Source organism: Glycine max, chromosome 20, assembly GCF_000004515.6.
Source record: "Glycine max cultivar Williams 82 chromosome 20, Glycine_max_v4.0, whole genome shotgun sequence".
Lineage (NCBI taxonomy): Eukaryota > Viridiplantae > Streptophyta > Magnoliopsida > Fabales > Fabaceae > Glycine > Glycine max.
In genome coordinates this window covers 45,219,757-45,244,029 of record NC_038256.2, presented here as the reverse complement: position 1 = coordinate 45,244,029, position 24,273 = coordinate 45,219,757, and the positions used below count along the sequence as shown (strand labels likewise).

The following is a 24,273-nucleotide window of genomic DNA, read 5'->3' as shown; positions in this document are numbered from 1 at the left end:
TTATTCCACTTTGGTCTGACATTACATAAGGATTATCCATATATGACATATTTGATGAAAAGATACCAAAAATTGGAAGATGGGAAAATTTTTCCATGCTTGGGTTATTTGGAGAATTTGAAGATTGAGGAGAATGTTGAACATTTTTTAGCATTTGAGAGTTGTCAATTTGGCATCAAATTGTAGTAAAAATTGAAATTATATTGATTAGGATATCTCATTTGTGTATACAAAGAAAGGTTAAAAACAAGCAAAATATAAGAGAGAAAAAAAGATGCAATTGAAGGATAATTGTGTGACAAAATATTATCAAAGTGTTACAATTTATACTAAGCAATTTTACTGTTCATTTTTTACCGTTACATATATTGCAGGGAAATTTGATTCATAACGGTCAAATAAAAACGGTCATTTTTAAAAGAAATAACTTGTCCAATTTATTTGCAGGAAAATTGCATGCCCAGTCTTAAGAACACCAACACACGGTCAATTGTGCAATTTTATTCACAACCACAACAAATATTATAATGTTAATTTGTACTATGGATCCCACAAAAATTGAAGAATAATAGGTGCTCTGTGTAGCAACCGAAACCAACATGTGATTCTGCACTGTTTCTCTCCAACGCTCACAGTTTCCTTGTTGCGTTACTGTAACTGTGCATGTCAGAAGAGCACCCAATCCTTGGAGGTGCTCTAATGGTAGATTGTCAGATAAAATTCTTCAATGAAAAGTTATTAAATAGGATAATAATTAAATATGTTATAATATGGGTATAATTTGAATCCCCCATCCTTAAGATTCTTGTCATTTGCTATAAACATGCATACGCATTTACAGTTCTCACAATATATACACACACGCAGATACAGTAAAAAAAAATCAAACTTGAAACGAATAATTGAATCTAATAGAGTAATAGTTAACCAGACAGCACTATATATTAATAAACTATATGAAGGACTACACTTTTTACTGTTGAAGATTTACTTTTCACAGATACGCCCCCAACTACGACAGATAGCACTTTGAAAAATCAGAAGGTTCATCCGAGTGAGTGAATGAATCACTGTCCAAAAAAGAGCAACTATATGCGTTCAGAATCAGAATATATACATAATAGGCACACGCACAATCTAATAATGAATTTGATGCACTGGCAACAGTGAGGGGTAGAATCAGCAAGGAGATATATAGCAAAAACTTTTTTAACTTCCATTTGGTTTGACTAGCTAACCTTCTCCTATTGACCCACCCTTTTTTCCAGGTTTGCCCTCGCATGAGGTTCCGATAACATAATTCTAGTGGCAGAGATTCTCTTCCCATGAGGGGACTAAGGTGAGCCATTGAAATACATTGATTGCAGCAGCTGTTAGTGGATGGGTTGGGCTGTCAACATTTAGCATCGAGTTTGAAAATGATGGAAGCATAGAGATAAACTTGGATCGATGCCTTTTTTTTCTTTTTGTTAATTGATTTGCTGATTGATTTGTATATCTTATATATAAACTGTATAATTCATGTACTTTAGCAGTAAAGATGTTACAATTGTCTTTCAAATATTGTCTCATATATATACTCTAGCCATGTGTGCTGATTTCATCTTCATGTTAATGATGCAAGTGTCATGAATAGGGTGCTGAAAATATAGATGGTAAAATTTTCTGCATAGATGATGATGATGGTGATGGTTTACTTGCATCATTAGGACCGTTGAATATGGGCACTAGTTAGGTTTGAAATATTCCAGACATCACATCGTGAACAGATTCTAATTGTACAAAGAGGAATGGAAACTAAGAAGAAACAATGTAATGGTGAAAGGGTGGTTTTTACATATATATATGTTGGCATCAATGCATATATATTAATTTGTGGCTGGCTATAGCTGTATAGTGAGCATCTATCTAATGTTGAGAAAGTAAGGGTGAAGTATTCATTTGTGATGACCACTAACTCCGTAGTGGATACTTGAATTGAATCTAGTGGCTAATGGCTCAATCGATCATTGCCATTATCAACTGATACACGACACTGACACGTAGCACAAAATCCTACCTTAGCTAGTGAGGAGTGTGGTCGACATGTGCCTGATTCGTACACTTTTGCCAATACCTGATTTTAACATTAATTGTTTTTGTCTTTTTGGAACCCTACAAAATTCCTGTTTCTTTCCCGTGTGAATTCGGAAGTAGAAGATTAGCATTGTAGGGTCCTCGTCGTCTACTACTACTACTAATTATTATTAGAATGTCAAATAAGGGTTGTAAAATCAAACCCCGATGTCAAACAGACTGTATATGTGAGCTTTAATAATTAGAGGATGGTAAATGATTGGTTTAGATAAGCATCATTGATGACGAAAAATAATTGGAAAAAATGTATATATAAAGTATGATTAGTCAGGATATGTTTTATAGGAAAGAAAAGAAAAAAAAAAGAGTGAAAAGTGAAATGATATTAATTTTAAGTTATTTTTTATTAGAAAAAAAGGAGAAAAATATATTTTTTTTTTCTTGCAAAAATTATATATATTAAATAAAGAATGAAATGTAATATAAATATACTTATTTTTTGTCTTTCTTTAAAAAAGAATTCCTTCCCCACCGTTTCCATTCATTCAAAGTTGGACGGAACAAAAACGTATGTAGGTCCTATATGAAACTATTATTTCCTTCTTTTATCAGCCAATTTCAAACTAAATGTAGAAGAAATGAATAACAAGTTATTTTCTGTCCATCCATAATAGTTCTTTTCTCTTTCCGCCAATCAAACAAAGAGTTTAAGTCAAGCAATAAGGTTCTCGGGTAGTGACTGAAATTCATCATAGTATGTCAGATCACAAGTCAAGCAAGAGGAGCCTGAGCTTGCAGAGTTGCCATATACTAGTATATTCCCATTGGACATTATTTGATAATATATTGCTGGGCTTATCTAAGATTATTGGCCCATACCAAATCCGCATCTCAGCTTTGTCTTATCAATTACTTAATGCATTCTATTTTTGCGTGCTACACCCCCAAAATTCTGATATCCTTTTTTTTTTTTTTTTATTTTATCTTTCTTCTCCCAAGCAAAACCCTAACCGTCTCTCCCCCAAACCTCTACGATCGCCTCACTTCACCTCCACCAACACTACTGCCACACCCAAGCATCATCACCGCAACCACCTAGAGTCACCTCCACATGACATGTAGTGCAATGCGTTGAAAGAAAAAAAAATATATAGAATACACCACAATGTCAGCAAAATTGATAAAAAAAAAAAGACCTAATAAATGAAAAATTCATTAAAAAAGTAATATTAAAAATTATAAAATATTTGCAAGACTTATAAACAAAGATTTAATAAAATACTATGTAAAATTTACATAATTATTTAAAAAAATAATGAAAAGAGATGCATGGAAGAGAAGAAGATTACCTTGCTATATCTCCTTTTTATTTTGTGTCTTGTAATGTTATATTGGGTATGATTAGACATGACAAAACACTCACATGCTAGTATTGTTTTACTCTCGTCTCGACTATGACCAAACATGGGATATAGGTAATACTTGACTTTTAAGAACAGGATGGAGACACAAATATCGGTTCCGTATCTGACAAATATAATTATTAAGATATCCTTATTTTATTCAATTTTTTTTAGCTTTGTTCATTTTTTAAAAAATAATCTTACCTTTGTTCAATTTTTTAATTTTTTTTTAAACTTGACTTCTTCAATAAATAACATATTTGGTTTTGTTCAATTTTTTAAAATTTATTTTTTTTATGTGTTATTGTTGCAAAAAATAATATTTTTTAAATTATAGAACGGATACAAGTATATCGAATATCAACGGAAATGGGGATAGTGAAAAAAAAAAAAAAACTATACTCATTGAAGATGGGGACGGATACAAGATGGTTTTGAAAAAGCGGAGACAGAAAACCACATACACGTTCTCGCCTTATCCCAATTCCATTTCTGGATAGGATAGAAAGAAAATAAGAGAAGAGATACAAATATGAAATTTGGATTGAAAAGAAAAAAATCACTTCTAATTGATATGTTTTTTTTCATTTTCTCGTTAACTAAAAGAAAATATATTATTAATTCTATGTATTCTCTTTATTCTGTATTTTGTTTAAACATACCATAAATGTTGTTCAAGGGAAGAAGTGTTGTGGTTTTGTCCAACTAAAAAACTGAATCTTTCCTCCTTGTGGAACATTATTTACTACTATGCTCCAATCATTCTCGACAATATCGATGTTCTAAGCGTTTGTCACAATGATTTTGCTACACAGTAATCAATGGTTTAGGTTTTCAACCTGCGACCTTAAACATGTAAAGCATGGTAGAATACAAAATACATAAATGGTCTCCAAATGCATTAGAAATAATATTTTTCAAAATTCAAAATTTTCCTTGTCTAGTTGGTTTTGCTTTTTTCTTCCCATTTTAGACGGCCATAGAGTTTATGGTCATTGATTTCATCCATGATTCCGAACCGCACCACCCTGGCACACATGTTTCTCTTTTAAGAGTGTGTTTCAAGTCTGTTATGAGTTTCTCAAGTATTGTTCATTTTCAGAAAAGTAATTGTATTGTAATTCTTATTTCAATGGTGAGAAATGTGAAAAAAAAATTATTATAACTTTCATTTTGACTCTTATTTTTCATTTTAATTATTTTAAATTTAAAAAAAAAAGCATTTCTAGCAATGTTAAAATGTAAACCAAATATATTTTTTAATATTCTAAAAAATATTATTTCTAATTATAATATTGTTAAAAATGTTACTCTCAATGAAGTATAATACAATTTTTTTTTTATCAGCAAAATCGAAATATATTATAATGAGGGCACGAGAGATACCCAAAGAAAGACACCAAGTAATATAGTGCAAATACATCCGATAAATTAAGAAAGAAAAAACAAATGACAGTAGCAAAGAAACACTTCTGCTACCTCCCGAGATCAATCAACACCATCACCATCATCTGCTATGGAAGTGGAAACAAATGTTCCCTTGGCACGCACCAAACTTGTGGCTATAAAAATAAATAAATATTAAGTATTAAAAAATTAAAACAATGTCAGTTATTGTATGGTAACCCGTGATAGTAGTAATTTTCAGTGAGAGCATGGATGCTCCAAATGAGTGACCACTCTAGATCACGGGGACCCTTATTTTTCCTGATTTTATATATATGCATACTGGTGTCTGATTGATGTCTGCTAGTGTATAAACAATTCCGAAATTAAATTATCTAACTTAGTAAAATACTACCATTTCCTTTCAATCCGTGACTTGTCCTCCCAATTACAAAGTTACAATCTTGGACTTTTTGGAATTCATAAATAAGAGAATCAATTATTTCACCTCACAAGTTGCATTTCTTTGTTGTCAACTTGTTCTCAAATAAACTCATCTCAATATAGGGAACTGGACCGTTTGGAGATATGCAATGTATCTTACGTAAAAATGCTGTGTCTTACGACTGAGGAACAACCAACATAGGATCATTAAATATTGATAATGATATATACTGATGGATTCCCACAAAGAAGTTCAGCGGTTGGTGATGCAACTGCTGCTGCAGATCGATCGTTTTTTTGTTCAATTCTGCCTCTGTACGTTGTTGAAGACTTTTTGTTTTTCTTTAACAACTCTATCGTGGGCCGTTCATCTGGGTTTGGCTGTGGGCTACCCACCAATCCATGAATCAGATTTCCTATTCCTACACAAGTGCATAACTAATTTTTTATTTAATTCACCCGGAGATAATATTGCTCGAGTTATTTGGTTAAATTAAAATAACTTCACATCAATTCACACATGCAGTAATATAACTATTGTGTTTTAAATCTTATAAATGCACATGCTTGTAAAATATAAAAAAATATTCCATTCGATCTCAATTGTAAAAAAAAAAAATTCACATTTATTAAAAAAATTAATTAATTTCATGTATTTTCAATTAAAAATTAAATACTTTTTCTAAACTATCTTTCATTTGAATTTGATATCAAACAAAAAAATCTAAAACTTTACTAAATAAAGTATATTTTAGAGATAAACTCATAAAATAAGCATAGATAATTGAAACCAAAAGAAGTAAAGGAGAAGGCTTTTTATAGGTTCAATGTCCAAGTTACATGCACTGCGGTCTTCAGTGATAAGTTGAGTTTGGATAAATGATAAATTTTACATCAAAATGATTATATTATTACAATTTTTTTTTAAAAATAATTTAATATGTGAATACTTATTTTTTTAAAAAAAAAATCTGCAAAACATATTTTATGCAAGTTTAGTATTAGGAAAAACGTTCGCACATCGTAATTTGATTAAAAACTCAATAATAAAGAATATAAGGAACTCTATCTAACATAAAATAAATTTTCTGTAAAAAAAAACTATTATAAATTTATGAATTCATCGAATCATGGCCTAATTGTACTTGTTTTATAGATCTCTCGGCTCAATCAATTAAAAAATTCAACCCAAATCTCTACTTTCATTTTTAATTTATTTTACTTTTACCTAAAATTTGTATTGAGAAAACAATTATAGGTCTCAGCTCACCAACATAATATGATATGATCGAAAAATAATCAACCTTTAACATGTGATTAGGTATGGTATGATATGAATGAAAAATAACAATGTTGATCATGCATACATGTAGACTAGCAAGACTCAACACATTAAAGAATAAAAAACTCAAACCTCATGTCAACTTTGATTTTTTTTTTTGTTAACATAGAAGATCAAACTTATAATATTTTTTTTAACTATCTAACTCACTTTATGTCTTTCCGCATCAACTTTAATTTAGTCACAAAACATATGATTTAGTTCATAATTGATTAATAACGCAAGTAACTTGATTCACCCTTATAGGTGGTTTCTCATGTTTCATTATATAATAATCACTATCATAACCTATGAAAGAACAATATAAATAGGCCATTAAGGCCTCAAGTATACTGTTAAACTTCTACAAATACTGACTCAAGCATCCGTGTCCTTACAAGTATAATACCAAAGTGAAGGAAATCATACAAATATGTTGTCAAATTTAAATGCGTAGTGGGTTGTCATGATTAAAGTCCAACAAAAATGGATATTACTATATTTAATGAAAGTGCAACAATTCAAGAACATTGAATTAGCTAAAGACCAAATATAACAAAAAGGCACTTGTCATTCTTCTAAGCCATTATATGGCTCAGATAAGTGACGATATTGAGTTAGTAGTTTGGGACAATTGTTCTTAACCTCATCCAGAGGACTTCAATACTTCTATGTCCGACTGTAGGTAGATCTATAAGACCCAACACGTTGAAAGAATTGATCCCACACCAACTCCCATGTAACCGCGAAGCATATGACCAAGTACACAATTCATTAACAATGTTTGGCACAATGTACGGGATTCACACCTAGAAGTGTTTCTCACATTTCATCAAGTAAGAATCACTACTATAACTTATGAAAAAATGATATAAATAAGTCATAAAAACCTCAAGTATACTCTAAAGCTTCTACACTCTTTTGAGTATTTTTTTTACCTATAAGAATCAAACTCAAGTAACAATAAACTTACAATAACTCTTATATACACTATCCAATAAATTGAAGTAGATTCTCTTAATTTCTACACTAACATCCTCTTGCAAACACTTAGTTGATTAAGTCCATGTAAACAAACTACCAAAAATTAGCTCGTACAAACTAAAAGAGATTCTATTCTAATAGTTCAAAATATGTTCACGAAAAGTTCCTAAAACTAAAATATATGAATTTACTGATTCAGCGCAAGCAAAAGCTACTTTGCTTCTTTCTTTTCTTATAATTTCCATTTACTTCAATGTTCCATAAAAACCAAATCTAAAGACAACTTCTTTGGGCTATATTGCATAGGATGGCAAACTTGTTCCGTCATACTATATATTAATATTAATATTTGTGTAGCAAGCATACCGACAAATATGAAAAAAATAGTCTTAAGCTACATGCTGCATTTTTTTTTCTTTTGCACCTGCAGTTAATTAGGGAAAACAAAAAGACATACCATGGCCATGTCGGTGGGTATTTAATTCAAATTACGTTGGATCAAATATATAAATTTTTTTAATATATATTTTTTAAATGTAACTTAAATCAATTGTGTATTTTCACAATTTTAAATATATTTTTTATTTTATTTTTCAATTTAAAAATATTAATTTGTTAAAAAAAATACTTAATAAACAAATGTGTATAAAAAAAGGTTTTTAAAAGGAAGTGAGTATATACGTTTTAGTGATTATATTTGCCATTAAAAATTAATTTACAATTGTCGATTGAAAAAAAAAAATCATAGTGAAAAAAGTACACATGTGTACATACAAGCGTCGCTAATTTAGATTGAACTGCTCGAAATTATAAGCATGAATAAAGAGAAATTAATAACTTTACCTTGAGTTATTTTTGCACTAAGAGTTGTTACTCATATGAGTGGCTTAATTTTAATGGTGTGTTCGGTAGAGTAGAGTAGAATAAAATTGAGAAAAATAAATAATTGAAATAAAGTAGTGTAATAGTGATGTGAGATTCACGCTAACTTTAAAAAAATAAAATTACTCCATTTTATCTCTATCAAACACCATAAGAAACATTGTTTAATAATTTTTTTAGCATTGGAACAAATGGTGTGGCATTGCTTATACAAATATTGTTGCTTATATATTATAAAAAAAATAATTGTTGCTTATATAAGCAACATTGCTGAGCCAATTTCAAACAATAAAAAATATATACAAGACTCATTTAAGCAACTCAATAAACAATACTCTAAAATTGGTACATACATTTATAGTGAGAGAGAGGGGAGAGATTAATTTACTTTTTAGGAGTAAATCATGCTTAACTTATTTTTTTAATAACTTCTTATAGACATTTAATTTCATTAACCCAACAGTTAATTCGAGAGATTACATTCAGTCAGTTAAGTATAAAAAAATGCATATAGTTTTAAAATTATATGATATTTCATCAATTAATTTCATTTTAGTTTACAATATAATTTTCAGAATATAAGCAAATTAATTATGATATTAAATACATATTAATATATAATTTGACATGTATGATCATGAAAATGTTATCACCTTATTTAATGGTAGGATCAACAAGTTTTACATTTTATTAAACTTTAAATGCAAATTAATAGACAGGGTTCATAAAATATATTATTAATTTTAAAATACGTATTTTATAATAAAATAAATTATTCTTACTTTTAAATATGTAATTTCATTGGTAACCTTTTAAACATTTTATAAAAACATTTAAATGAATTACCTTTGAATTTTTATTTTGATGTTAAAGTTTTTTTAACTCTTTTTTTTATTCCCTAAAAATATTTCATTCTCCTTCATTGAGCAAGTATACCCTTAAATAATACATTTTAAAATGTATAATTGATGCATTTAAGATAAACTATGATGATGTGTCTTAAAGTTGAGGATTGATTAAGGTGAAACTTTAGAGTAAAGAACATTGACTGAAACAATTCTTGAATGAACGAAATATGAAATCATTGTTATTATAGGTAAATTCTTTAACAAATCTAAAACACGAAAGACATTTAAATATCCAAGTTAATAAAAATTTCACCATACTGATAATATATAATAAATGTTGACATGCTATCTTGACATAAGTTGCATCTATAAGTGTCTTAAATGTGTTAGATTTCCTAACACAAAGTCTAAAACCTATTGTTGGCCATAGTATAATGTCTTAGTGTTATGTCAAAGTAACTTTATTATTGCTCATGCGTGATATATTATTCATGAATGTATATATACTTAAAAGTGTTGTCAAGGCCAACAGAGGCAAAAGATGGCCTAAGTATTTGTGCTAGTATCTTAAAAAAATGGTTATTCAGTATTAGTATTTATACAATTTTTATTATTATTTGGTCTAGTATAACGGTTACTAAGATGTATGTCTTTTTTTTAATAAAAAACAAGATTTATGCTTCTTTTTTTATGGTGAATGAAGTTTGAACTTTTGTTGGAGGAAAAACTACCTCTATTTTTCATAAAATCCCTATTTTCTATGTTACTCTCTCACTTGAAATTAATTAGTTGTTAATTTTGATTAAATAACTTGTCTCTTGTTGTATAAATTCTCATCAACTAAAATTTATAAGATATTCATGAATAGGTTGTATTTTTATTTTTTCTTTTATAAAAAGTATTGTTACTAATTTTAAAAGGTCTCACTTCAAAGTTTGTTTTAGCCTTGAAAATATGTTGGATCGATCTTGAGTGTTTTATTAATGTTGACTTCGATGAACAACATACAATATGGATTAATCTATCATTTGGATGATCAAGATAGATCATTATGCATGTTGGACTTCAAGTTCAGTTTAGAACAATAATATATTATTTTAAGAGTAAATTATCAACTAAGATATATAAAATTTATATAATTTTTTAAGAAAAAAATAATTTTATTTAAGACTTTAAATTTTATGTATTATTAGTTTAATTTTTTTTCATTGTAACTATTATTAACTAATTAAAAATAATCATTTATATATTTTTAAAAGTAAACATTGTAAAAATCAACAAATTTATTATATGGATCATTTGTGATTAAACAATTATATTTTGTACACTTTTATAAAAAAAACTATATCTTCTACACTATGAATCCATATTTTTTTTTCCTAATCTTCTTTGTCCTTCATAAAACGCTACACGCTTTCCTTTATCTCGAGCATATTATGTTTCCCTTGTTTTTTTTTTTATCAAACAATATGGCATAATTTAATCAATTTCAATGTATTTAATATTTAGTGCATTTTTTATATTTATAAATTCAAAAATATAAGTTTCTCACATTATATCGAATTCATAGTTTTTTCATTTTCTAATTTTAAAAGTTTTATTTTCTCTAATTTATATTTATCTATTTTAGAAAAAATATTTCTTATTTGAAGTTTAAAATTGCATCAGTTACTATATTTTTATTAAATTATAACTCAACTTAATTCTCAAAGAAGTTAATAGCTGTCTTAAAAATATTATTTGATGATGCCTTTTTATATTTTTTATAATTAACACTATGAGAAAACTAAAGTATATTTGTCATCAGATAGTTTGGTCTGAATGACAGTGGACTCTTATCTCTTGGGGATAATTTGGTTTTAAAGGAAGAGATGAGTTCTAATGGAAGAGAAGGAAGGGAATGAAGTTTAATTAGATATTTTGTTTGATTTAGAGGAGGGGAGAGGAAATATTTTAATGAAAGGAAAAATAAATAACCTTTTTTCTTGATTGATTCACAAAGGGAGGGAGGAAATTTTAAGCATTAATTTACTTTTCTACTCTTAAAATTTTAAATTTCAAAACATAAATAAAAACATTCTATTCATTACACTTGAAATGTTTTTAACTACGTGTTTAGATGTTTACACACGTTAGACCTAAATATTAGGTCAAAATTAATAATGGAGGTAAAAGTTACAAATATGGATTTGAATCTCCTCTTATAACTGGTATCCCACGAGTCTCATGTGTATTTCTCTCTTAAATGGGAAACTTTAAACTGAAAAATTCTGGTTAATGATCGAATAAGAGTTTTTTTCCTACAAGTATATTGCTTCTTTGTGGCATAGATCAAAGTAAATATGATTTAATTCTAAACACATACTAAATCCCTTTTCCTCTCCTCCAAATCCCTCAATATGGAAGGAGAGCAAAATTTAATTATAAAGAATTTTGCTTCCCTCTATTCTTCTCTTCTCCCATCCTAAATATCAAACCTCAAACAACACAAGTTTATAAAAATCTCCGTCGTTCCCTTCCACTTTCCACAACCAAACATTAGTAAAATCTCATATTTAAGCTTTGTTGATAAAAATGACTAAAATCTTATTAAAAATGATCAATCAAATTTTCTAATTAAAAGTATTTATTGATAAAATTGATAAATACATAACCTAATGTAATTATAACTAAAAAACCATATTTTATAAATGAAAGAAAAATAACAATGACTATCATATTCGAAAGACACAAATACTTTTAATATAAATAATAATATTTTTACATTTCTTAATTTATGTACTATTTTCTAAAATGAACTAATAAAAAGGAATGGAAGAAGTAGTCTTTTAATTGATTCTTATATAATAAAATATCATATTTTTTTAACAATAAAGATATAATTTATCACATTTTATTCCATTTTAAAAGAACATCACTTCATATTTTTTTAGTGATAGTAATATGGATTTTTTTTTTATTTTCTCACTCTATAATTCTATACATTTAAAATTAAGTTAAATTAAAAAAAATCTATGCAATGAATAGTTCTACCCCTAGCTAACAAAAAAACATGTACGTAGTTTCTTTAAAATTATATTTTTCTTTTAAATTAATTATATTCACATTTTTATAATCATAAATAAACTAATTCACACTTAAGTATAATTAATTATATAAAAATAAAATATATTTAGAACGAAAGCGATACTTAATAATTATTTAATAAAGTGTGGTAAAATAAATGGAATATATAAGTGAAGGGAAAGAAAGAATTATTGTGTAAAGTTGAGAGGTACTAGAATGAGTTTAATAACTATAAACTAAAAATGTCTACTGTGATTCAATTACAAAACACGTTTGAAGTTACCTTCAAATAATTATTTTAAAAATCTTGATAACAAGTAACTTAAGGATATTGATTATAAAATTTTAAAAAATATTTATACTTTGAATTATTTAACGAATATCCTTAACATTTGTCTTATTTTAAAATTTAACAAACTATTACGTACATGGTTAAGTCTAATCGGATGATATTTACAGTGTCAGTGGAAACCATAGGAGAGTATATATATATATAGAGAGAGAGAGAGAGGCAGTAGAAAGTGAAAAAAGAGAGAAAGAGGGTCCCACTGGAAGAGTCCGAAGCGGAGGGGAGAGGAAGAAGGAACATGTCAGGCGTTAGAGATGATGGGCGTTGTTGTTGGTGTTGGTGTGCCCACCCTCACTCTCTAATCTCTAAGACTCTCTACTCTTCTCTTAGTGCTCTAATCTAATTATTATTATCAACATAAGTCACAACACCACCATTCTTCCATTCTCTCTCTTTCTTCTACACTATTCATTCAATCCATGCCGGTCAACGTGAGGTGCTGAAGGTCAATCGTGGTCTTTCGAAATGGGGAACGGGAGCAGAAGCTACTCGGCGAACCGGAGCGACTACAAGCTTCTAGAAGAAGTCGGTTACGGCGCCAGCGCCACCGTCTACCGTGCAATCTACCTCCCCTACAACGAGGAGGTCGCCGTCAAGTGCCTGGATCTGGATCGCTGCAATATAAATCTGGACGACATACGTAGGGAGGCGCAGACGATGAGCCTGATAGAGCACCCCAACGTGGTGAGGGCCTACTGCTCCTTCGTGGTGGAGCGGAGCCTGTGGGTGGTGATGGCATTCATGGCGCAGGGCTCCTGCCTGCACCTCATGAAGGCTGCTTATCCCGAGGGATTCGAAGAGGCCGCCATCGGATCTATCCTCAAGGAGACTCTCAAGGCGTTGGAGTATCTCCACCGACACGGCCACATTCACCGTGACGTTAAGGCCGGGAATATTCTCCTCGACGATAACGGCCAGGTCAAGCTCGCCGACTTCGGCGTCTCCGCTTGCATGTTCGACACCGGCGACCGCCAGCGCTCCAGAAACACCTTCGTCGGAACTCCCTGCTGGTACTACTTTTTCTGCTTCCGTTGCGGTTAACGTGTCTTATCGGTGTGTTTTGTGATTTGATTTTTATGTTTTGATGTTCTTGTTGTTGTTGTTTTCGCAGGATAGCGCCGGAGGTGCTGCAACCTGGAACCGGTTACAATTTCAAGTCAGTTAGTTGTATTTTTGTTCTGGATGAAATTTAGATAACGAATTTTCTAGGTGCTTTTATTTAGAATTATTGACCTTTGATGCATAGACTGATTACTGAGGTGAAACTCTAATTCTAATTGAAGAACAATGTTGAATGCATCTAAGGATTTGCATCTAATTTTTGTCGGTTTGTACTTAATGCTTCGGTTTACCTGTGTGATTCTGACTTGGTTTCTGATTTGTTTGGATTGGATTGGGTTGGACAGGGCGGATATTTGGTCGTTTGGGATTACTGCGTTGGAGTTGGCTCATGGTCACGCGCCTTTCTCCAAGTATCCTCCCATGAAGGTAGGCTGTAATCGTTGTCTGTTTGCTGCATGTGTTCAGAATGGTTCTGTTCTTTGAGTTTTAGGTTTCTTGTGATTTGTAATGTGCTGGTGTGATAGGGATTCACTGTTTGTTTTGTGTGTAGGTTCTTTTGATGACCATTCAGAATGCTCCTCCGGGGCTTGATTATGATCGTGATAGAAAGTTCTCCAAGGTATGGGTGTTCTTTCTGCCTAGACGGATACATCGTTATTGAATGCATTTGTGGTTTTATTTGGTTTATTGGTCATGGTTTATTAATTGCAAAGGACACATTTATTAAATGCGCACACACAAGTATGATAGTGCCTATCTTTCTGCTAAATAGACATGTATTCAGGACAAAATATTAAACAATTTAATATACATGTCAATGCATAATAAGATAATAAGATAAATCTTTACAATATATCAAATTTAGTGCAATAGCAATACGTTAGCCATTAGCACGATAGAAATGCCAACATACAGACGTGACAGTGCTTTTGTTTCCACTAGTGATAATATTAACAATAATGATTGTAGTAGTAGTAGCAGTCTAATTAAAGTATTTCCAGTTGTGACCAGTCTTTCAAGGAAATGGTTGCTATGTGCCTGGTAAAAGATCAAACAAAGAGGCCATCCGTGGAGAAGTTGCTCAAACACTCCTTCTTCAAACAGGCTAAGCCACCGGAGCTTTCTGTAAAGAAATTATTTGCTGATTTACCGCCTCTGTGGAACCGTGTAAAATCCCTCCAGGTTTGATATCATGCATGCTTCACTGCATGCCTGTTCTATTATTTCACTTAATCTGTTACTTTTGCTTTGCTTGACATCACAAAAACCTTGCAGCATAAAGATGCAGCTCAGCTAGCACTAAAGAAAATGCCTTCTGCAGAACAAGAAGCTATATCTCAAGTAAGGCTGATAATCAAATTTCATTTGTCATATAATGTGATATATATCTAGTCAATGGTTTCAAGGAGCATTTTCATGAATGGCTGATGGATGTTATCCAAGTTTGTGCCCCCCCTTTCCTTGATACTAGTTTCCTTCTCTACTTGAAACCTTGATTTGTAGAGCATATTCAAGTCTGGTTGATTGATAGAGTGCATTACATACTTAAAATGGTAGACCTTTGGTTGATCTTACTTCAATATTTGTAGATCTACTCTTATATTATAAATTAGAATACACAACTTTGAGAATGACTCTCACTCTCCTCAGTTTCTTAATTAGGCATTCCCAATATTCTCTTTCTTCACTTCTTTGGATGTCCATTTATCACACTACTCCTGCATTTGGCTAAAAAAAAATATCTTTCAACCATTTTAAACTATCCTCCATTTATCTTTTTTCTGTATACTTAATCTTCTTAACCACCTATCCTTTTTAATCTATCCTCTTTTATTTATATCCCTGAATTAAATTTTAATAGTTCTTTTTAAAGAAATTATCAATAGTTAAAAATAACCTTATATGATAATTTAATTGTTCATTGTAAGTCCAAAATATAGTTTCTGTATTCAAAGATATTTATTTATTATGAGTTTTAAATATTATATATATATATAATTTTTTATTATTATGAATTTTAATTATATAAAAATAAACTTTTGTTTTGTGCAATATACAGACTAAAATACAAGTTTTTACAATATCTACACTTATTTACGCTAACGAAGTTTTCATACTCATTTGGCCTTGCTGTGAAGTTTTTCTTTTTTGAAAAGTGCTTTCTTGAAAAACATTCCTCTAAAAAGCTTTATTATAAAGAAACAATTCTGTGAATAGATAATGTTTTTTCCTGCTTCATTGGAAAATCTCCAGTTTATTACACCTCTTTAACAAAAGTTTTTCTGCTTCCTCCCCAACTTAAAATCATCCCTATCATGTTTTAGCCAAACACCTAAAAAATTATTATCAAATAAATAAAGTGATTTTCTTTACTGAAATGCATCTGTTAATTCAAAGCTCTGCCAAATTCTCCAGTATCTACAAATGAGAGGGATTTTATGCAATTGGTCCCAATTCTGAAAAGGTGTTTTCAAGCAAGATAAAAGATAACCATTTTCTTTGGAAGCTTGCCATTTTGAAGTTTCTCGGTTAACATAACACCTATAGGTTCATGCAGAAAATAAAAAAGCCTTGTTGCTTTTATAACCATTGAAATCTAATCCACTTATATATTTTACTTTCTAGAGTGAATATCATCGAGGAGTTAGTGCATGGAACTTCGATATTGATGATTTGAAAGCACAAGCGGCATTGGTATGTTATTGTGTTTTCAGATTGTATTTACTTGGTTTTTCTCTTTCTTTGATCTGAACAAATGGCTTCAATTTTACTAGATGCAGGACGGTGATGATATTGCAGAGATGAGGGAAGAAGATGAAAACAAATTCTTCAGCTCTTACAAGGTTGGGTCAACTGTTCTAAGCTTTCTTTTCCTTAAAAATAATCTATTAAAATCTTTGTTGTTTGTCATGACAGGGTACAGCTGATTCCCAGTTTATTGTGGATGAAAAGAATTCAAATAACTTGCAACAATATGAGTTCACATCACAAGTAGGTAGTAACGACATACCACAGTGTGAGAAAAGAAATGGATCAGTTGCTGAAGCAACACCATCTACTTTAGAGAATGATGTGGGAACAAGCAAAGTTAAAACTCAATCAGTGAAACTTGGTAAAACCCAAAGTGGACCCCTGATGCCAGGCTTAGTGCTTGGTCATTCTTCATCTGAAAGAGGGCGTACATTTGAAAGGTACATTGTATTTTCATATTATATCTTTGAAAGGGGGGAAGGGAGGGGATGGAAAACAATTGTCTTCCCTATGTTTGATGATTAAAGATGAAAGGAAGTGTAAGTTGAAAAAGGTGGCCCAGTGCATGAGGTTACCACCGAGTAGGGTCTGGGGAGGGTATATGTAATTATGTATGCAGCCTTACCTTCACAAGCTGATAGGCTGTTTCTAGGATTTGAACCTGTGATCTTCAGGTCTCAAAGTAGCAACCTTACTACTACCAAAGCTTACCCTCGAAAGAGTGAGCTAAAGAGTTATAATTATAAGTGCAAAATTTCAACATAACCCTACCAAAATTTTTGGAACTTCTCAATTTATTGCATAAAATAGTAAATGAGGTAGTTTTCAAAGTAAAATTAAAGCTATTCTCCTTCATTACCCTGTTTCCCCTCAAAATCTGAAGAGAATAAAAGATGAGTTTTCAGAGGGGGAATAGTTCCCCCTCATATGATGCCCTTTCCTTCATATTGTTTTAATACTCAAGGAGCTATTTCCTTTCCATGCCACTCATTGTTCCTTGTACAATTAGGCTCTTAGTTGAGGAAAGATAAAAAATAGTAGGCTTTTATGTGTTTGTTAGTGCTGAAAATATACTGTTTTATATAAAATATGGGACCCATGACCTGGTACTTAATTAGTTTGCGATTTTGAGATATTTTTTGGTTTGTCATGACTTTTCAGACTTGGAACTATTTTGTGCTTGCTAAATTTGTTGAAAGTGTTGGTCCAAGAAGTCAAGGAAATCAATTTCTGAGTTTGAAGGACAAAAGTAACACTTAGAAGTTACCAGTTTTCTCAGTAAACTAATACCATCAATTATAGTAAAAGATTAAAAAAATAAATACCCTTAGAAAAGGAGTTTGCTACATGATATATCTCAAGAGATGGAGCATTTACTAACAAGACTAGCTCGAAGTATTATCAGTGGAGGATGAGTTGGTTATATTGGTTTATATCTTTGAAAGCATTTCATTTCTAAATTCTTTTTTTGGTTTGAGTCTGTGTAGAAAAGACCTGTAGAATCCCTAGTAACGAAAGTAGATCAGATGGAGGGTAACCCTATTGTGTTAGAGGTAGAAGAGTCCGAGAAAAAAATAGGCAAACTCAATAAGGATTTAGAGGTCAATGGTTTGTATATTAACATGACTCAATAGAATATTATGACGTCATTTAATTCATGTAGCCGATCCTAATATGAAAACTTGAAAAGGCTTGGTTGCTGTCGTTGTTAAAGATTGTAGAACTAAATGATGCTAAAAATATTTTTTGAGAGTTTTGTAAGGGCAATTCACCTTCATATTTGTAAGGAATGAAGATAATAAGGCTGTAAATGGGTTGAGCTGTTCATAAACTTTTTAAGCTTGACATGTTAAATGTTCAAATAAACTTGTTTGTTCAACTAAACAAAGAAGTTCAAGTTTTTCATTTCAGATTTGTTATATAAATCTTATAGGATTGACTTTAAAACTCATAAACAAATAGCTTGTGTTTTTTTTTTGTATCAATGGCAAAAAAATGTAACTTTAGATAAGATAATGCATAAATAATATTATTGCTACTTAGTAAATTATCAATCCATCTTGAGAGTTGTAATTTTATTTATTGTTACTACATTGTTCAAAATGTTTTACACTTTCTTCATATTTTTTCTTCATCTTCTAGAGCGATTCTTGTGTCAACATAGTGCCTATTAGGCACAACCAATTGAAAGCTCTGGATGTGTTGGAATAATAATAAAGTTTGTGTTGAAGTTATTTAACTATTCTAAGCTTTTGATTGGTTATGCCTATAGGCATTGCACTCTTGCAAGAACTGTTCCATCTTCTAGCATAATATGCCTACCGAAAATGATGTTAATAAACTTAAAAAGTTGATTAAGAGGAAAAAAATCTATAAATAAGCTAATGATGCCGAACTGAAATTTTATATTTTTAAGGTCGAATTACTATTTTGGTCCTCTAATTCATTTTTGAGGTTCAGTTTGGTCTTCTTAATATTAAAAGGTTTAATTAAGTCCTGTAATTTTGAAAAATGGTTCAATTAGGCCCTTTTATTTTTAAAAGTTTCAATTAGGTTCCTTATATTTTGAAATGAGTTCAATTTGGTCCCATTTAAAACCAAATTTGGTCCTATTTGCTAAAATTTTCAGAGCAGATGGAAGAAAAATGAGACCAAATTGAACCCATTTTAAAAGTAAAGGGAGGACCTAATTGAAACCATTTTAAAAAATTATAAGACCTATTGAACCTTTTAATAATAAGTGGACCAAAATGAATCTAAAAAATAAATTTGAGGACCAAAATAGTAATTAAAACTATTTTTAAACAAGGCAAACCTAAGTTTTTAAATTTGATTTGTTTAAATGAATGAATCTCAAGTCTAGTTGGAGCTTCAAGTGCTCGGCCTGGCTCAACTTACAACTTTTCTAACAAGATAATAAACTACACATATGTCAATTAATCTCAGGTGTCAAATTTTGTAAAAGAACACCTCCAATAACTTTTTACCAAAAATAAACTTGTTCAATCTAACCGTTAAACTAAAAGTTCATATGAGATGGATATAGTCTAAAACATTTCATACAATTTATAATTCAATTGATACTTCATTGCATGAATTTATAACTTACAACATTCTATTCAAAATATAGGTAAATGGTTACTTTTAGATTACATATCTATGAATGTTTAAATCATGTGAAACACTACGATTCTAAGTAGATAATTTTACGATTTTTAATTTCATATATTTCAAAAGTATATATTTTGTTAATTTTGAAATATATGCTGATGAGGTATTAAATAATTTTGGATTAATCTAAAAGTTTGCAAATATAATATACATAATAGGAACTTTTAATCTAATGCTAGATTTTGGATAATATTGTCCAATAAAGTTAGAGTTGTAAGAGTGTGTAACTCGCATAAGTGTAAGTTGATCTCCCCTTTCTCTCTTTTTCACATACTAGCACTAGTGTGTGCCCACACACATGTGCTAGGTTCGGGTACATTCTCCGTTTGGAATTGCAGGTGATAGTGTGGAACTGAAAAATAATTATTCAATTGTTTATCAATGGTTAATGTACCATTCTTACGTCATAGCTTTTAATTTAGGAAGTACTTTTGGTGACCTATATAAACAAGGCAATCAATCACGTTTATTTTATTTTCATCGAGTTCTAGTAAGTTCAAAGTCTACCTTCGTAAAGTGTGTATTTTCTGGAGAATCTTCTTTATCCCTTCTATATTTCTTGAGTTGTCTATAAATATTCTTTGTAAAAAGTGTAATTTCAATTTTGAATAAATAAATTCAATGTTGTGAGTGTGTCTCTTTCTGGTTCTGATCTTTATGCTGCTTGGTGATTGAGGTTTTCTTGTTATCACCAGCATAATCTTTTGCTTGTTAAAATTTGTAATGCTTTATTACTTTTAGGTTTGAGAATGAAAACCAGTTAGCGGGTGAGAAAAGTAATCGTGATATACGACGAGCTCCAAGCTTTAGTGGTCCATTAATGCTTCCAAACCGAGCTTCAGCAAATAGTTTATCAGCTCCAATCAAATCTTCTGGAGGTATTTGAATCATCATGTACACCGTAAGGCTGTGTGCAAGTTTTAGTATTTTTCAACCAGCCATCTTAAACACTTGGTTTTGATTTTGTTCACCCAACTCCTGCTAGGATTCAGAGATTCCTTGGATGATAAGTCTAAGGCTAATCTAGTGCAAATTAAAGGACGATTTTCAGTGACATCAGAAAATTTAGATCTGGTGAAGGTATGCTTTTTAGTTTTTTTTCTTATTAATCAAATTGTCCCTATCGACAATTTTAACTGACTTCATATTGAATAGGATATTCCTGTAAGTTCAGTTTCGCGCCGATCTTCACAGGTTAGTTGATGATCTAATTGATTATTGTCTATATATATATATTTCCCCTTATTCCTCATTTGATATTCTCTTCCTGTTACATTAAATATAGGGATCACCAATGAGGAAATCTGCGAGTGTTGGTGATTGGATGGTGGATTACAAACAAATGGTTTGTACATTTGTCATTTGCTCTATACCCAACTTTGTTTAAAATCAATTATGTGAATATTCGGATTCTGTGGTTGGTTACAGAGTATCTAGGATGTTTCATTTATTATTGTATTTGATATATAATGCTTGTCTGTCTTGCATTGCTTGTATTTCTCTTCAGCCAATTGGTCAGTCCTCCAATGATTCTGCCAATATCAATATTCCTGCATCACTTTTAGTGCCTCATCTTCACAATCTTTTTCAGCAGACATCTATTCAACAGGTGAGGGAAGCCTTAAGTTTGAGCAATGTCATATAATTTGCTAGTGTGTGCCTGCTGGAAAGCTGATCATTATGTAACTTTTCCAATTTATAATCATACTGGAAAGTTCTGTTTAATTCCAGGATCTTATAATGAATCTGTTGAATAGCTTGCAAACTGCCGAGGCAATTGATAGTGAGTGATGGATTTTCCATTGATTATGTTTGAGGATTTTTTTCCTTAGTATTGGATGAAATAATGAACACAATCAAATTTTTGCAGCTTCTCAGAACGGGAAGTTACCACCATTACCTCGCAATTCAGAGAACAACGGAAGTGTAAGCAATTTTTGTTTGATTTATTCTTTTCACTTATATGCTTAATTGTTTTTAACTACTGCCTATCTCAATTTTCTGCTAAGAACTAATTGCCTCTGTTTTGGTGACAAACCTGTAGCAAAACATGCAACGATTTTTCATCAGCTTGATGTTCTTTTTTTGACATTTGAGTCTTTTATAGGCCGATACAGCAGTTTCAGAGAGGGAACAGCTGCTGCTGGGCAAAATTTCAGAACTCCAATCCCGGTTAGTTAATCAGTTTGTAAAATGCTTTCTTGGTAAACCCTTTCTCTCTGACTTTAAAAAGTTTACCTACATCTTCTGTCATGTGTTAACAGGATGATTAATTTGACCGACGAACTGACTTATGAGAAGTTAAGATATGTGCAGGTAAGTTTCTGTACAAGCTTTTATATTTCATTATCCGTGCAGGATTTTGCTTCTGCTATTTTATTTTCTTGCTTGGATTACATACATGTTACGTCCAACTTGGAATCCATTTAAATTGAAGTTTTAAAGGTGTCTGTAAAAACTAATTATCAATCTGGTTATCGCTTTGAACAGTTGCAACAACAGCTAACTGGTCTCTACAGCCAGGAACAAAATGGGGAAAGAGAGGAATTTGCATGAAAGCAGATAATTATGAACCTCCAGGCGAGTGATCAATCATACGTTGGGCTCCAATTCTTTCTCTTTGCTGAGGAGAACTACTTTTTGGATGTTTATAGTCAGTCCTTGATAAGTGTCATATATATATATAGATATATATATTCTCTGATCCAGCCTTGTGTTCAATAAACTTTTGTGACGATCTATAATACCCAGCTAGTGCAAATGAGCAAGATGATGATCTGTCATAGTTAATCTCATTATTTATTTCATTTAAAGATTCAGATGTAAATAAGCTTCTCTGTTGTATCATACTGCAACGTGCTATGTTTGCAGATCAATCCGAAATTCTCGTGATAACTGATAAGAAAGTTGTGAGTACTACCCCGGGGGAGAAATAACATCCCTACATATTGAACTGTTTTTGTTATTACTATATATCGGATTTGAACTTGTATAGGTTTATTCGACCACCTCAATAATAGGTTCTGTATCAAAATGAGTCAACATGGTAAAATATTCTCATACCAATATCGTGTTATGGAACCGAATTTAACAGTTTAATAATGTTACCTGAACCTAGATTAACCAATTGGTTGTTTATTTAGGACCTGTTTTTCAAGTTAAAAAGAAAAGTCTTTTCATGATGCAATATTTGTTTTCAAATTTTTTCATATGCTATTGTTTAGTTTGGGATGAAAGTGTTAACATAACCTTTTGAGGTCTTTTTAATTGAAAAGAAATATTATTCTTAAGAACTCAAACAAGTGGATCTTTATTAAGTTATTTAAAAGTGAATCTTAATAAAGTTATTTTCTTCAATAATTATTGGTATCTGTTGAATTTTATTAATTTAATTATTGAATTTGTTGATATTAACTCAATGATTATGTATACTAAATTTTAGTTAAATTAAATATTTGTAATTATGTAATTTTATAATTAATGTTTACTTATATTTTTAAGAAGATATTATATGTTAAATTAAATTTATTTACTAAATTGTTTTTAAAATGTTATAAAAATTGTATATTTCATCTGCTTAATAAAAAATTTAATTTAATCATTGAATTAATAAATTTTAAAAATTGACGGGCAAGCTAAAAATTGAAGAATATAACTTAAATACAGGACACTGTAAAGGTTTTGTGAGATATATTATTATGTAAGTTTATATATATTGTTAACTTACCTTAAAAGTCATATAAAGTAATTTTAAATTGTTTGACCGAGTAATTTTTTTATACAAACAGTGCATTACATTCGTGAAGGAATTAGTGAAAAGTTAAACAAGTTAATTCTTAACTAATTTTTTTTGCAGGTAAATTATTGTATTATAAATGTTTGATAAAATTAGTTTATAGAAACATATTCGATAATTATAGTCAATAATTTATTTAGTTAATTTTAAACTTTTAAGGATAAACTATTTGATAAAAATAAAATAAATAGTATATTTAATTAATAAAATAAATAACGAGTTGTAAAAAAAACGTAATTTTAAAGAAAACGGTAAACCATGAATTTTTTTAACGTAATGAAAATAAATTAATACTTCTGTCTTAATCAAATAAGTTACAAGTGAGTTGAAATCACCAGCGAAACACATTCTAGATTCATAATTGGTAGTTGATATTAATTATACTACGTCAACGAGGGACGACTCAAATTGTAATCTGAATGTCAGTGGAAGCATATTGAGGGGAGGCAACTTCACTCTCTTTAAATTTATAACAAGAAAAACCTCGTACTACTTTTTTTGTTTTACCGAAATAGGTGGCTGCAATGCAATCTGTTGAAGCTTTATTACCGGATTGGCTATGCAGTGCAATGCTTTTAAAACGTACTACATACGTTATTCCTTTATCAAAGTACCGTAAAGTAAACGTTGACCTTCTTTTTTGGGGTGCAACCACAACGAGGACAGATTTTTTATGTAAGCTTTGATTCCTCACTGGACGTCGTTTCTTGTTCATGTTTCGGGAATTTTATGTG

At 30.4% G+C, this 24,273-nt stretch overlaps 1 protein-coding gene across 4 annotated transcripts; it reads left to right on the top strand.

Annotated features, from left to right (window-relative positions):
* Positions 1-12,916: 12,916 nt before the first annotated feature.
* LOC100783699 (serine/threonine-protein kinase BLUS1) lies at positions 12,917-22,645 on the top strand. Of its 4 annotated transcripts, none has more exons than XM_041013417.1 (19): positions 12,919-13,769; positions 13,871-13,915; positions 14,166-14,247; positions 14,372-14,440; positions 14,833-15,003; positions 15,097-15,162; positions 16,447-16,515; positions 16,602-16,664; positions 16,738-17,012; positions 20,485-20,621; positions 20,729-20,823; positions 20,899-20,937; positions 21,029-21,088; positions 21,251-21,352; positions 21,475-21,526; positions 21,614-21,669; positions 21,851-21,915; positions 22,008-22,059; positions 22,234-22,645. In XM_041013417.1, exons 1-19 carry the CDS (start codon positions 13,225-13,227, stop codon positions 22,297-22,299), a joined length of 2,109 nt encoding a protein of 702 aa, XP_040869351.1. In that variant the 5' UTR covers positions 12,919-13,224; the 3' UTR covers positions 22,300-22,645. The 4 variants fall into 4 exon arrangements, with proteins under 4 accessions (XP_014628291.1, XP_006606417.1, XP_040869351.1 ...); XM_003556376.5 differs by having other exon boundaries at positions 16,596-16,664; XM_014772805.3 differs by having other exon boundaries at positions 12,917-13,769; positions 22,008-22,645.
* The last annotated feature ends 1,628 nt before the right edge of the window (positions 22,646-24,273 follow it).

Bases quoted from the DNA above. Each gene is read 5' to 3' on its own strand.
- LOC100783699 (XM_006606354.4), top strand. From the start codon at position 13,225: ATGGGGAACGGGAGCAGAAGCTACTCGGCGAACCGGAGCGACTACAAG. The intron at 15,163-16,446 runs GTAAGGCTGATA...TTTACTTTCTAG, and splicing joins AACAAGAAGCTATATCTCAA to AGTGAATATCATCGAGGAGT. The intron at 16,665-16,737 runs GTTGGGTCAACT...TTGTCATGACAG, and splicing joins AATTCTTCAGCTCTTACAAG to GGTACAGCTGATTCCCAGTT.